At 43.0% G+C, this 15571-nt stretch overlaps 1 protein-coding gene across 3 annotated transcripts; it reads left to right on the top strand.

Annotated features, from left to right (window-relative positions):
- The first annotated feature begins 1980 nt into the window (after nt 1-1980).
- pip4p2 (phosphatidylinositol-4,5-bisphosphate 4-phosphatase 2) lies at nt 1981-15519 on the top strand. Of its 3 annotated transcripts, XR_014699530.1 has the most exons (8): nt 1981-2175; nt 7757-7905; nt 8228-8334; nt 8461-8584; nt 9713-9765; nt 12152-12242; nt 13793-14087; nt 14597-15519. XR_014699530.1 is itself a non-coding variant. In XM_084563819.1 (7 exons), the coding sequence occupies exons 1-7, from the start codon at nt 2070-2072 to the stop codon at nt 13934-13936; spliced, it is 750 nt and encodes a 249-aa protein (XP_084419945.1). In that variant the 5' UTR covers nt 1981-2069; the 3' UTR covers nt 13937-15519. The 3 variants fall into 3 exon arrangements, 2 of the variants coding, with proteins under 2 accessions (XP_084419945.1, XP_084419944.1); XM_084563819.1 differs by having other exon boundaries at nt 7781-7905; nt 13793-15519; XM_084563818.1 differs by having other exon boundaries at nt 13793-15519.
- Nucleotides 15520-15571: the final 52 nt, after the last annotated feature.

Raw genomic sequence — 15571 nt, 5'->3', positions numbered from 1 at the left:
AGCGGGTCCGGACAACATACCAGGAAAGGTGCTTAAGGAATGTGCTGACCTATTGGCAGGGGTTCTGACAGACATTTTTAACACCTCACTGCACCAGGCTGTGGTACCAACCTGTTTTAAGACTGCCACAATCGTACCAGTACCGAAAAGAAACACAGCCTCCTCCCTCAATGACTACCGCCCAGTCGCACTCACCCCCATCATGATGAAGTGCTTTGAGAGGCTGGTAAAGGACCACATCATCTCCAGACTCCCCCCAACATTCAACCCGTAGCAGTTTGCTTATCGCCCCAGCCGCTCCACAGAGGACGCCATCTCCACTGCACTACATCAGAGCCAGGAGCATCTGGAGGGGAGAAACACACATGTGCGGATGCTGTTTCTGCACTTCAGCTCCGCGTTCAACACCATCATCCCACAGCACCTGATAAATAAACTGCCCCCCTTGGATTCAGCACCCACCTGTGTAACTGGCTGCTGGACTTCCTCACCAACAGGCCTCAGTGTGTGCAGGTGGGAAAAAAACGTCTCCCTGAGCCCCGGTTCCCCCCAGGGCTGCGTCCTGAGTCCACTGCTGTTTACATTGATGACCCACGACTGCTGCGCTAGGTTCACCACTAACCACATCGTGAAGTGTGCAGACGACACGGCAGTAGTGGGCCTCATCAGCAACAACAATGACCTGGCTTACAGAGAGGAGGTGAAACATCTGGTGGACTGGTGTGAGACCAACAACCTAATCCTGAATGTCTCAAAAACAAAAGAGATCATCGTGGACTACAGGGAGAACCAGCCCAGCCACACTCCTCTCACCATCAACAACTCAGCAGTGTAGATCGTCAGCAGCACCAGATAACAGACTCTCTCTGAGCTGGTCTGAACACACTGGAACCCTTGTAAAGAGGGCTCAGCAGCGCATGCACTTTCTGCGTCGGATGAGGAGAGTAAACCTACCCCCTCCCATTCTCACCACCTTCTACAGAGGTACTATAGAGAGCATATTGACCAGCTACATCTCTGTCTGGTCAGGGGTTTGTAGCGCCTCTGACTGGAAGTCCCTACAGAGGGTGGTGAGGACAGCGGAGAAAATCATCGGGACTTCACTTCCTCCCATCCATGACATTGCAAAGAAACGCTGTCTGACAAGGGCCTAAAACATCACCTCAGACCCCTCACACCCCCAACATGGACTGTTCTCACTGCTGGCCTCTGGAAGGAGGTTTCGCAGCCTACAGAGCAGAACAGCCAGGTTCAAAAACAGTTTCATCCCATATGCCATAAGACTGCTTAACGCATTATAAATAGTTTCCCCCTCCTCATCCACCCACTCCTATTACCCTGCAAATAAAAATGTGCAATAATATTTATCTCCGTTTTTAATTTTTTTTTAATATATATATTTATTCTATTTTGTAAATACCGTTCCTGTAAATTGTATAAACCATTTCTGTCAATAATTCCTGCTGTACTCTGAGCCATTGCACCGAAATTTCATTTTGATGAAAATCTAAATCTAAGTCTGTATTTCCGTTCTGCACAGATCTGGACCCCAGTGATCCTACACTGACATCTAGCGGCAACTACCGGAAATTGCAGCTTTACTTTTTTTATCTATTGACTCCCCATCAATGAAACACTGAATATTGATCTCATTGTTTGAATTCAAACAGGATTTCTATCTTTATATATATGGTGTTTTTTTTTTTACTGTATAAAACCAAGTAATGTCCCGATGCTGTGCGCATATCATATGTACAGGCTTCGCTTCAATACTAACCCCAGAGAGTCAACAGAAATTCTAGATGTATTTTTCAAAATCAAATTCCATCACAGTGGCGTCTGTGTGCAGCTTTCAGCTCCATACATGAACACTGCCCATGCCCTGGGCCATGTAGGAGAGGGGCGGGGAGCCGAGAGGAGCTCCGCCTCCTCCAGGCTGCCGTCACCGGCGCTGCTGCTGCTGGACCGGAGCAAGTCGGCACCAACAACCAGCCGCTGGCTGCTCCTCCGTACTGAGGGGAAGACTCGGTGCAGCCAGGAGCCTCCCGTCATTTCTCACGGCTAGCGACATGGCCTCCGACGGCATGGACGAGCGATCTCCGCTGCTGTCGGGCCCCAACTCCGAGAATGTGACCCCCACAGCTCCCCCGTACCTGCAGGATTCAAGCCCCCGAGGTAAACACACTCGCACACAACACCACGCACTGCCCCGCCGCCTGCATGCTGAATCATTTTCGGGGCGTATCGAGTTTGTGCGTAAATAAAAACTGCAGCAAGGCAAGGGCATCGCAGGGAAATCAGTCGGCAGCTGACAGAAAGGTGGAGCCTGCACTGTGAGAACTGGAGCAGTGGGTTAGACAAGAGGGGCCTACAACAACACCCAGCAGTTTTTTTTTTTTTAGTGCAGAAATCCTCGCATCACGATTCACTGGGGCCTGTGGTGTTTTAGATGTTCGCAGTAGAAATAAATGAAATGATGGAGCTCTGCAGACATCCACTGGATGTGGGCTTTAATGTGGTCGATTGACGGGGGAGAATTGAGCCACTGCAGATGGAAGCAAACGAGCAGCCTTTTGTCCCAGCTGCAAATCAACAAAATGCCCAGATGTTACTACTTCTGTGGATCAATAGCACGACATGATTTAAACGCCGTATTATTTATTTTCTTAACTGCATGGGAATGGGGCTGTTAACAACATATGTGTGCTCTCAATCTTGCTCAGGCAATTTGAATATTCTTGCGTGTTTTGCACGCTTCATACAGTATAAACATTAACGGCCATAAAACTACCACTTCCCATATTTTTCTTAGAAAACAGATGAATTCAGGCTACATTGAGATAATGCATGCAGAATAACCCAGGCAATTAGAGCCTATAAATCCCCCAGACTGGAATCTTATGTCAGCACTGACCTTTGCACTCAAATTCAGAATTTATGTCACAGAAGAGAAGAATCCAGTCAGAAGCTGGAGAAAAACATGAACGCACTCTTTTTCTGCTCGGAGGCTTTACTTCAGCCCTCTCTGTCTTTCTACGAAAAACGCCCCAGTCAGATACCTCTATCAGGGGATTAGGTTTAGTTTTATGTATTTTTTTTTTCAGGAATCGTTCAGCGAGAGACGTGTGGTTTCCACCCTTTGAACATGTTTGTCATGAGCCCACAGAAACAACATTTCTGTGCCTTGCTTGTTCTGCAGCAAATGAATGGATCCATTGACCGTGAAAGACTCTTTTAGGAGCAGTCCAGGACACAAACGGTGCACAAAACATCTTGGTTTGCTCGGAAGTAGTCTAATCTTGCAAAATTCATATTTCACCACCGGATTTACCGTAAAGACTTTACCGCTAATAGTCCATGAAGTGACGGCCTGTTAGTGCAACACTAACTGAGTAAAGCCTAAATGAATGTCAGTATATCTCACGGCCTACTTTCGCCCTCCTTCCTCGCTGCAGACTGGATTATTGGCTAATTCCAGTTTGGGTTTGTTGGTCACCAGTCAGCCAGTTTGTAAGATGGATTAATTTGATGCGAACATGCCAAAACTAAGGATGTTTTCCTAAAGCACAATGACTGAGATGGTGACTCATAATCAGCTCCATTTAGCAAGTGAGTTAATGTGGGCCGTGAGTAGAACTGACAGACATCCAAGTGCAGCCTCTGCTTCATTGGTTTCCTTAATATCTTCTGGAAAGAGTTGTTCAAACATTGTATGTAACAGGTAGAGCTGGACTGTCTGCTGTAAATTCCTCCTCTGAGCCCAGTGGGGTGTTGGTGACGGGTGGAGACCAACGACCTTGGCTGCATCCGAATCACTGCACAAACTGTATGCTTGATTTTGACTCTTGCTTGATATTATTGCGCTTGAGCGGCAGAACAAATCGGCTCCACCAAAAGCACCTGACAGGCTGTTTTTGTACTTGATGGTGATAAATGAATTCCTCTGTTTTAACACTTTATTTACTTTATGAAATACATATTTTATCCAGTTTATAATCCCGTGATGGCATAAAAACGACGACCATGACCAGTTTATTCAGATTTAACATGCTGTTGCTGCGTTGTCACTGTGCTCTCATACTGTACATGAAAACACTGTTCACCTGAACGGCTTAAGTAGAGTTGAAGCGGTTTGATATTAAAAACTCTTAGAGCTTTGACATAAAGAGGGTTTAATCACTGTGTTAGAAATCTTAAAAAGGGTTTAGATAAGAAGGGTTCAGCCCAGCTTTCATAAACTCCAATGAAATTTGTTTTTTTTACTTTCGTCGATTATCCGTCAGCCTGCTGAACTCAGTGGCCCTGCCAGTCTCATGCCAACTAATCAGAGGAAGAGGAGGCACCAGTTTACTTGGAACTTTCATAAGGGGAAGTTGTCCAAATATTTGCCCACAATCAATCTACCTGTGAAATGAAAGTGAAATAAAATAAAATAGTAGCTCTGTTGGGCTTAGAAAAGAGACCAGTTTCACAAGGATATCTATCTATCTGTTGACTGTCTTAATTAGAACTAATCTGCTATGAATTCTGGGTAAATTTATTAAACCAAAAAACAAAAAAAACATGACCGCTCAGGTAGCTTTAAAACATCTAATGTATTGGTTAGGTTCAACCAGGTGATCATAATTTAATAGATTGTAAAAATCTACGATCAGCAGCAAATCACAAATGTTTCCCCCTTTGTTAATGAGTGTTACCGTGGAAACACAGGTCTCAATTTACCAGGGAGTATGTCGGCTAACTATTTAGGTTAAAAAAGAAATTTATGAAATGGATTAACTTGCATTAGACTAATGTAAGAGCACATTTCAGACCGTTCTAACGCTCCAGTAAGCCCTGGTACGCCGTCATCTAGTAAATAAACTAAACACAGAGATGAGACGCAGCAATTTAATTGTTAACGATAAACTTAGGAAATTATAACTCATAAAACTCATAAAAATCAGGAACTTGGATCTTTCTCTCATTGTATTCAGTCAGAGTAATATCATGTTGACGTTTTTCAAGTTAGGAAAACTGAGGTCAGTCATATTCATAATAATATTATCAATTTCCACTGCGGGAAATAGTTCCAGACAATTGAGCATAGAGTAGAAAACTATACATGTTAAATCTTGAAATGTGTGACAATATTTAGAAAGTCTTAAGAGCAGGGCGCCGAGATTTTTATTAAATGCTGCACGGGCAACCGGAAATAAAAACCAGAAGCCCCCCCGGAGCAGCTGCTGCCTGCATACCAGCTGTTCAGTTTGTGCACAACAAACCTCAAGTCCCACCGCAGTCATGGAGCCAGTGAGCGTAAGGCAGGACGTGGTGGTGGTGGCTGTGTGTTGTGGTGCGGCTGGTGGTCGTAGAGGAGCGTCCTCTCGTCTTTCCTCTGGCTCCGAGGACAGCCAGTGAAAACCTATAGTGGCCGGATCCGGTTTCAGACATGCATTAGGAAGCTGAGAGAGGGGCAGGAGCATAAACAGGCCTCTCCTGAGATTGGTGGCCGACAAGAGAGACACAAGATTTGAATTTGCTCAGCTGAAATTAAGAGAATTAATTCTGCATTTGACTGCACATTGTTACATTCTGGATAAATGAAGCATTACAGGAGATGACTCATTTAGTTTTTTTTTGTGATTTCATCCAACTACTGCCTTCACACTGTGGGAGGGTTCAGTCTTTGGCATGCCCTGGTTGTATTTCTAGCCAGGTTTGTCCAAACGTAGATGAGGTGTCCCATCTGGCCCCGTGGTGTCAACTGATCGAGAGTCTCTGAATCTCGGCGCCAATCTCGTTTACCCGCCGACACCTCCGATTATCTCACTCACAGGGCGAGACACGAGGGGGAAATTGGTCGATTGTCAGATTAGATGGCTTCTTTGTGTTTCGTTCTCAGGCCGTACTGGTCAATTGTAACTAATGACTCTTTAAATTAGTAGTTAACCTGTTTATCATTTTCCTAATGAACTGATTGATTGTCTGTAAAATGTCTGTTTGTCACAATTTCCCCTAAAACTGATTTTATTTTGTTCAATCATTGGACATTATAATTAGCTGATGTAACTGTGCATGTCACTTCTGCACCATCTAACTTAAATTAAACTCTAATAAGTATTATATTCTATTGTATATTTAGTGCTATACTGGTATATCTCTATAGAAAACATTCAAAAAGGCACATTTCTTATACGATCAGTGATATTTAAGATGAAATTACAACATCCGAATGAGGTGGTGCAGGTTTAAGACCACGTTCATAGTGCACAACTGAACGTAAAATGTGCTTGAATACTACTGTAGTAGTAAAGGTGGTGACCGGTGCAAGTCTATGGATTAAGTTTATTAAAGCCCGGCGAAAAAAATGGAATGTAGACTAAATACACGAGGTTAATGTGGGATTAAACGGTACAGAGTTCATTTACGTGGCTGACGTTCACAGTGGTTCTTTCAAAGAGAAAATCGGTAAGTCTGTAAATGCCAGACATTTGATCATGTTCATTGCAACTCTTTAAGGCCAGAGAGCTCTAATCAGTGCCTTGGTCAACACGGTTAGGTGCAGTGTTTGCAGCGACGTTTTAATTTAGCGGGCCATCCATATAATACAGCAACTGAACGTGTCACATTTTATTACTTACTAGTGAAGCTGAGATATTACGGACTCAGAATGAGAGTGTTCTCGTACGATATATTACGCGCTAACTGTCTGGCGCTTGGCTGTGAGTGGAGTTTACGCCGTCCCTCTGACATCTAAAAGGCCCCATTGTTTCTCTCCTAAACATAAGAATTGGTGCTTGGCCCCTGATAAAGAGAGAAGAGTCACATGTTGAGCAATCAGAGCCATACACCGGCTGTCATGGGTTTATATTCATCACGTGCAGGAGGGAAACTACGACATACTACTGACATTGTCATGGTCAGTGAATTGATATAAGATTGTGTTTCCAGGCTGTGACTTACAGTATTTAACTGTCAAAAGGGAGCAATTGTATGTTACACAGTTTAGAAAGTAGGTTTGGACAATGACTTCAGCCTGTTTTCATATTGTAAAATGAATTTTCCGACTTAATATATTCTAAGCGATAAAAACCATGAGGGTTTTATTCACAAAATCTCCAGTACAGAAAAAGCCTGGTCTCGTTCTGTCTGACCAAGAACATGAAACCCAAAGTTATTCAGATTGTAATAGTATGAAACAGAAAAAAACTAGCAAATCTTCATATTTGAGTAGCTGGAAACATCAAATGTTTGCCAGCTCTGCTGTATAATATGCGGGCTGTTGGGTTTTAATCTTTACATTTTGCCTTGTGTTTGCATTGCAGCTTTACTTTTGGTGTTTGTAGACCCTTTATCAGATCAGATTTTGCTGTATTATGTGTATTATCCACATGGTGAATGGGTTGTGTTGCTAATCCTGATCCACAGCTGTTTGTGTCTGTTTTTTCTTGTCTATGAAAAACTAGATTGACAAATAAACTCAAGGTGCATTTACTAAATTTCTTTCAGCTGCATTTCAAGACATTATTAATGAATCGGGAAAACAATTTCCTGTGCTATAATCTGAGAAAATAACTCTGCAAAACCAGCATGACCTCTTTTAGAAAGCTGTCACCTTTAGTGTATATATAAGATAAAGATAAGATAAACTTTAATATTGGATGGGCGCTGGATGCTGGAGGCCACATGGTTTGTTCATGACGCTGCTGTTATCCAGATGCATGCGATTAACAGGTGGCCGTGTGTCGTGTGCTTTGCCCTCCTCTTCTCAAAGCCGAACTACCTCCTCCTTACACAGCCATCGCCAGCCCCGATGCCGGCGGTGTGCCTGTCATCAACTGCCGCGTGTGCCAGTCGCTCATCAACCTGGACGGCAAGCTGCATCAGCACGTGGTCAAGTGCACGGTCTGCAATGAAGCTACAGTAAGTGGAGGTTTTATAAAAAGGTGGCTGGTATCGACAGCCTCTCCTCTCCTCTTAGTTCTATATTTTCACATTAGCAGTGCCTGGTTTAATTCTCCGACCACAGATCCATCAGTTTCTTGTCTTAGCTTGAATAACTGGAGAGTGCAGGGAGATTGAATGACTGTCGTCGCCGATGCTTGGGTGGCTAAACTGGAAGTGAAGTGTTGAACTAATATACAGTTTATAGATTAAAGTCTCAGGTTTTATTCCTTTATTTATTTATTTATTTATTTATCAGTTTGCTCTTCAGTGATCTGATGGTTATATGTTCACCTTGCAGCCCATCAAGAATCCTCCAACAGGAAAGAAGTACGTGAGGTGTCCTTGTAACTGCCTGCTCATCTGTAAAGACACATCCAGGAGGATAGGATGTCCTCGACCAAACTGGTAGGTAACACGTTTGGACTGATTTACTGCCACACACTTCTTTAACATGTATTTTATCACTGATTTAATCCCAATTTGGTGGTGCTGTGGTCACAAACGCATCTTTGTCTTCGTTCCCTCCGACAGTAGACGCATAATCAACCTGAGCCCGGTGATGGTAATCCCGGAGGAGCAGCCCGCCCAGCCGGCCCTGCCCATCCAACCTGAGGGGATGAGGGTGGTCTGCGGTCACTGTGGCAACACCTTCCTAGTACGTAAAACCTGTAAGACGACCAACCTCAGCCAATCATAGGCTCGTTAATGCAGAATTGCTGTGCTGTTGTTGGTACGTGCATTTAAATGGTTTTGAGAGTCTCGTCTCTTGTTCTCAGTGTTCTTACTAGATAGAAAGAAAACCCGCTTTTGTTCTTAATGTTTTAACTTGTTTCATTTTATACTTTTTATCAGCCGAGATGAAAACCTCGACATTATGACCTTTGCACACGGTTGGCGTGCATTTTCTGCATGTTTTCTCTCCTTGCCTGGCTCATCAAACGTCCAGAGCGTCCACTTGATTACTGTGTGACCACACTGTGCTAACCTGCAGCTACAACAGCACTTAGTCCCTTTTTAGATAAACTTGTAGACTGAGTTTCACATGTTAAAAAGTGATGTGCAGAACCATTGAGTCGGTGTGACGCTGACTCGCGTGTACTGTTGCCCTCTTAACGTCTGCGCACTGTTGCTTGCGGCCTCTGTAGGGCAGTGAGGACGCCAGGTCATCCCAGCCAATGTCTGGTCTCCCCACTGATGGCTCTCCCCCAGCACAACAACAGGTTGAGAAAGCTGGTCGTACTGGTGGACATATTAACAACAGCCTAACCTGCTCCAATCCAATCCTTATTCACACGGGTGATGATATGACTTTGTGCACATCTGGCTTTGAGCAGAGCTTCAGTCAAAGAACGTCATTTCTGGATTCGAAGTGTATAAGTCGGTGCTTTATTGTATTAATATTGAAGATATCAAAATCACTACTTCACTGAAGCCAGATGTCAAAAGTCGCATATTTATCTTGTGTCAATAGGAACTGTTAATCACGCTGTGGTGGTTTAAATAATTTCATAACACTGCTTTTTTTTTAACTCCAGATGAAACCACAACTAACATATTATAAGAATGAGGTGGTAATCTAGCCGCATAGCTTTCGCTAACCTTTAGTGTTCTCTCTAATAGGAATAAATGAATAGAGTTACAAGTAGCACTCCATTAAAAACGGATAATGTAAAATCATTTAAGCTTCCTGCTGATTGTTTGAAAGTGCAGTAGGACCATAGTTGTGTGTTTCACATCGACGTTGCAAACTAACGATGCAAATTTGTCTTCTGTTTCCTCGCAGTGGATGGAGCTTCGGTTCAACACGCTAGCCAAGTGTCCCCACTGCAAAAAGATGTGAGTCCGCCGAACTTTTACTCATACCGTAAATCACAATGAAGCACTTTTACACACATTTTATTTTAGTAGCTCATTTTCAAAAAAAGTGTGTCACTGTTAGCTGATCATTTTAATAATTCATGCCGTATGGTTATAGATTTGTAGCTTTCAGTTTATTTCTGCATGGTACATAAAACAAATAACAGACTCTTGAAACTCGCTCACTTTGTATAATAATCAGTGATCAATATTAACATGGAGAAAAAAAACTGTGGATAAATACGAATAAATCTACTCATTTTAGCTGAAGTTTGTGAATTGGGTCTGAATTTGGGTAACAGGGTGAAGCTGAGGATAGTTGAGCACCACACAGGGTTAAATCTTACACTAACAGATTTGTTGAATTAAAGGGAAACTACTGTTTTTTACAACCTGGACCTTATTTCTGGCATAAAATACATACATGGCATAAATTTAGATCTGCGTATATCCATATAGTGGCAGTGACTGGGGCACCGAAACGCCAAGCGCACCTGCAGCGGTTGGCTTGTTTACCTGTAATTTGCTGCTGCTAGTTTTTTGCAACATGGCTGAATATTTGTCAGATTCTGAGGTTGTGGACGAGGGGAATAGCACTAGCGTACGATAACAAAATGTTCGTGAAATGAACGAGTTTCGCGGCAGATAATGTGTTATTTAGAGGCTGCGATTCGGTGCCCCAGTCACTCCCACTATATGGATATACGCTGATATAAATATCTTCCAAACTACTACAAATTACACAAAAGTTATATGAGTAAACGATCCTATTTTATGCCAGAAATAAGGTCCAGGTTGTAAAAAAAAAAGTAGTTCCCCTTTAAGGCAAACATATCCCTTACACATCTCACGTTATTTTTAAGCCATTGTTTTAAACTTCAGCATTTGCTCCACACGGCAGACGCAGACTCTCATCCGTGTGTTGTTTGGTGTGTCTCATCCAGCCATGGACGTACACTCAGATGTAAATCCGAGCTATGTGTTTTTTGAAGTGGTTGAGATTCACTGTAGTTCCATGCCGAGCTTTAGAGGTCTGGATTTGCGGTTCTTGGAAGATGGAGGGGAGGGAACCAGGGACTAATCTAGACGTGTGGCAGGAATTAAACCCTCACATGTAATGTTAACGGGGGAGGAGGGCCGTAGGAAGGTGTTCGTCTAATAGTGATGATGTGAACAGTAGCTGCGCAGGGGAGGCAGTGATGCCGAGACACCAGACAGCCTGTGTCGGGATAACAAGCTGCAGCCGAGACATATCTTTGCATCTGTGTCGTGTTTGTGCATCTCTCCTTTTCTGTACCTGTGTCTGGCTCTATCTTTGTAACTCTGCTGACAACACCTGTCTGTACCCATGCCTTCTTCTCTGCATGTGTTTGGTCTCTTTTTATATTGGTTTATGACTCATCAAATTTGAGGTGAAATCTCTGTGTCCAAATCCGCCACATAAAGACTCCGCTACAATAATCAAACCATAAGAGGTTGGAAGTGATGAGGACATGCTGTGGTTACCCTAAAACCTTGTTCTTTTCTTTATACCATAAGTCAGAGTAGTGAAGGGTCATTTGATGTTACGATGTTGCTCATAAGGAACTGAAACGACTGGTGTAGCAGGATCTTGTCCAAAATAAAGTAGCCAAATTGAACTGGTGCCCATGCAGTAAATTCTGTAAATGTTGAAAGTTGATTGACTGTGTCGTCACAGGGTCGAATGAATGACACGGTCAGGCGCTGTAAATGTAAACAGTGAGTGGAGGAAATGTGAAAGCAGAAGGCAGGTGATCAGGCACCCCCTAAGCCATCTGAACACCAGCGATCCCTGAAGAATGCTTGAGTCCCGTCACATGAGAGGCATGTGAGGGCAGAGAGGGGGAGGAAAGTAACAGTTAAAGCAGAGCAAGAGAAGAACGAATGCCAGACTCTGTTTTGTGTGGAGTCTGGATGGAGACAGAGTCGTCGGGAGCCTCTCATGTGACCGCCCCTGGGCGCTTTCATGTGTAACTTGGAAACGGGAAGTGAGAGATATTTGACTCATAAGATCGTCGGGGTGCTGCTGAAGTGAGATCACTGGGAAGACGTGTGGGACGGAGAAAATATTATCATTATGAAAGTGGTTTCCGCAGCAGTGCAAGATGAAAACAATGTTTACTGTCACATCAAACCCCAAAAAACTCTTCACAAAGATAGTGTCGCTTTCAAGGCAGCCGAATTAAATTCTTATACTGAAACTGAAGTTTTATTATAAGTTATTTTAACTACATCCACATAAAATGACTAAAGTCTGTTTTGTTTATTTCACTCACTTTATATATTGACCTAAAAATTCACTCTTGTCTTTCTTTTGCCTCTTCTGTCTCTCTTCTTCCTGCAGATCCTCTGTTGGCAGTGCGCTCCCTAGGAGGCGCTGTTGTGCTTATATAACCATAGGAATGATCTGCATTTTCATTGGAGTGGGTTTAACAGTAAGTACAGTGTCTGTCTGTTTGTGGTGTTGGTTTTCCCCTAGATAGCATCCAAATACGCAGAACTTTTCAGAATAAAAGTTCAGAAAAAGTGAGAATGAAGAAAGTTTTTAAACAAGACACTTTACATCCATGCTGGTGGCTCTGTAAGGCTCAACCTAAAGCTAAATGCTAACATAGGCATTCCAATATGCTCACGCTGATGCTAAGTAGGCTTAGCCTGCTAACATGCTTACATTTCCTAATCAGCACTAATAATTAAGTACTTCTGAGGCTGATGGGAATGTGAATAGCTTAGCAGGTTTGATCATAAAAACTTAAGGAACGAATAGAAAAATTCAAAATACACTGCTCTGAACAAATCAGAATTTAGCATGAAGTCAGTTAAACCTCTGGGTATCGATGTGGTCAGTTAAGTAGCAGAGGGTGTTGTTTATCACTGTCAGCTGCTTTGGTGTTAATGAAATTACGGGTGCACTAGAGGGGCAACAATGAGATGATAACAATTCCTACTGCACATCCACAGATGTTAACCTTGTTGTGATGCTAGAGGAAAAGTCAGGGAATCACAACGTTTCTAGTAGTTGTTATTGTTGTTGTTAACATATTTCAACTGGACCACAGTGGTCCACCATCTGGCATTCACATCTGGCTCCACAGATGGGAGTAGAGATTAATCTGCACATGTCAAGTAGACAATGATTACCTGACCCGCAGATATTTAAATTAATGTACATGCACTGATCAGCCACAACATTAAAACCACTGACAAGAGAAGTGAGTAACATCGACCATCTTGTGACAATTCAATGTTCTGCTGGGAAACCTTTGGACCTGGCATTCATGTGGATGTTACTTAGACATGTAGCACCTACCTAGACCAGACCAGGCACCCCCACCCCATAGCAATGACACTACTTGATGGCAGCAGCCATCCCCAGCAGGATGCAGCCTGACACAGACACACAAAAACGATTTAACAACAACTCAAAAAAAACATGAAAAACAGCACAAGATGTGGCGAAACTGATCAAGTGTCTCTGGGATGCACTGGAACAAGCCTGATGCACAGATGCCCCTCCCCTCAGCCCATAGTACCCTAAGGCCCCCACTAACAACATCCTGTTGCCAGACACCACAGGACACCCTCAGAAGGTCCATGTCCATTCTCTGATGAGTCACAACTGTTTTGAATGCACAAGGGAGACCTACACAATATTAGGAAGGTGGTCATAATGTTATGCCTGATCAGTGTATGTGCTTGAGTTTCAACGTGTGAATAGATTCATGAAAACAGAAAGCTGAACAAATCACTTGTAGTGGTGTTACACTCATTGTTGTGATTTCTTATCATGATGTATCACACTGTGACCCATTAAGACACTTCACTGTTCAAACAACCACATATTGTTCAGTGTGTCACAATATATCAGAGTCATATTACACTTACAAAATATGGTATAACCAGATTAAAATACCGATCTCTTCAGAATGATTCATAATATTTTAATTCAGCGTTACTGAGCTGTCGTGCTCTCCTCCCCTCGCAGGTTGGTACTCGGGACTTTGCCAGTCGCTACAACGCCACCTATGTGTCCTGGGCCTTCGCCTACCTGCTGGGCCTCATCTGTCTGATACGAGCCTGCTACTGGGGAGCGATCAAAGTCAGCTACCCGGAGAACAGCTTCGCCTAGAGCGGGAATGTCTCTGCAAAGCCCTGCACGGCTGGAAGAACAAACTCCACTTTTAGTTTTTTCATCGTGCTCCGATTTCAAACTGGTCGTGTTCAGCGAAGTGGAACGTCTGCAGAGCGTCTGCACGGGAGTGTGTTGAAGAGAGAGAGAGGTGTGTGCTTGTGTGTGTGTGCTGGAGATGTTTCATGCTGTGTTTGTGTTTTTGACTCGCTGAACAAACCTACTGCCTGTCAATCAGTCTGGTCCACAGAGACTCAAATCCTGCCCAGGTTTTGCCAAAATCCATCAAAATACAGAATCAAAAACTTGAAGAAAAAAAAAAAAAAGCTGTGATTTCTCTTAATGAATGCCAGAATTATTTGGCTCATACACTGATTTAACAATGATAGTTTAGCAAACCGGTTGGATTTAGTTTTTCTGGGTCAGTTTTTCCATTTTTCAGCCGAGACAAAATGAGACAACCTCCAGCGAATAGTTTGCCCATTGCACTACGATTATATGCAAGTGTAAGTGTTGTTTTTTGCTGCTAGTTAAACTCCAGCTACAGAAAGCTGCATATTCATACTGTATTGTAACCATTTACCTTGCCTGTGTACACTGACATAGTATTGCTATATGATTTTAACTCTTGAAATGATCTCTCTCTCTTTTTTTTTAAAGAAATTGTCCTTAAATGCCCATGCGTGCCAACTTTGCTGCCCAGTGTTAGTCAAGAAGAGCATCAGATCAACAGTTTTTTTTGTTTCCTGTGCCATTCTGCTTTTACTCCACTACAGCAATAACCCCATCGCTGCTCTCCTCACCGAGTTTATATTCTCAGAACGATCCAAAAATAACAAAACAAAAAAAAACATGGTGACTCCCGTTTGCATGTTGACTTCTGTTCCTGTCACAGAGGTGGTGTTGATTTCTGTTTTCAGGGAGGTAGCTGAGGGGTACGGTGTTCCTGTCTTTGCTGCTTCTGCCTGTGAGTTAGAATGTAAACCCTCCTCCCTTCGCTTGTATCGCTGCTCTCTCCGACCTCCTCCAGTGAACTCCGTGCTAGCTAGCATCGCTATACACTAACTCAGCATCCTGTCTCTTGACCTTGACCAGTGGGCACAGTCCAGACTTCTAACCTTGTTTTGAATGTGATGATGACGACGATGACGACGATGACGACGATGAAACAGAAAATACTGTTGAAAAAAATAAATAAAAAATACTTTGTACATAGTTCAAATTCAGTACTGGGTAAAGTTGGTAGTGTGAGTTAGAAGGATGGAAAGATGGCTCGTGGGTCTTTTTAAAAATGATAATTTATCAATAAAATGCCAAAAAACTGCGCATGTCGGTCTCTTCATTTGATTTTAAGCTCAAGCAAACACGGGAATTAAAATAAAGCCATTCTGATCTTTCTCTTTTGGATGAGCTCCACACTCATGACACTGTATCTGAATCTCCAAGATTGTCACTTGTAGGATTTTCTGCAAACACACAAAGGTCAAAGTGCACGAGAAGCTCTACAATTACAAGCGCATGACAAAGCACAGGTAAATCTCAATCTGATGTTTAATTGGTGCCACATTAATGGAAGGAAATGTCTAGGGTAACACAGTAAAGTCCGATATGTATTTCTGTGGGGGGATAGATGAG

Source organism: Chelon labrosus (assembly GCF_963514085.1).
Source record: "Chelon labrosus genome assembly, chromosome: 16".
In the NCBI taxonomy this organism is placed as follows: domain Eukaryota; kingdom Metazoa; phylum Chordata; class Actinopteri; order Mugiliformes; family Mugilidae; genus Chelon; species Chelon labrosus.
Note: the sequence above shows the minus strand (reverse complement) of the source record. Positions and strands in the feature narration are given on the sequence as shown.

What these genes read in the sequence shown, in the direction of transcription:
- pip4p2 (XM_084563818.1), top strand. Translation starts at nt 2,070, where the DNA reads ATGGCCTCCGACGGCATGGACGAGCGATCTCCGCTGCTGTCGGGCCCC. An exon ending in CGGTCTGCAATGAAGCTACA is followed by an intron (nt 7,906 to 8,227) that starts GTAAGTGGAGGT and finishes TTCACCTTGCAG; the next exon opens with CCCATCAAGAATCCTCCAAC. An exon ending in TGTCCCCACTGCAAAAAGAT is followed by an intron (nt 9,766 to 12,151) that starts GTGAGTCCGCCG and finishes TTCTTCCTGCAG; the next exon opens with ATCCTCTGTTGGCAGTGCGC.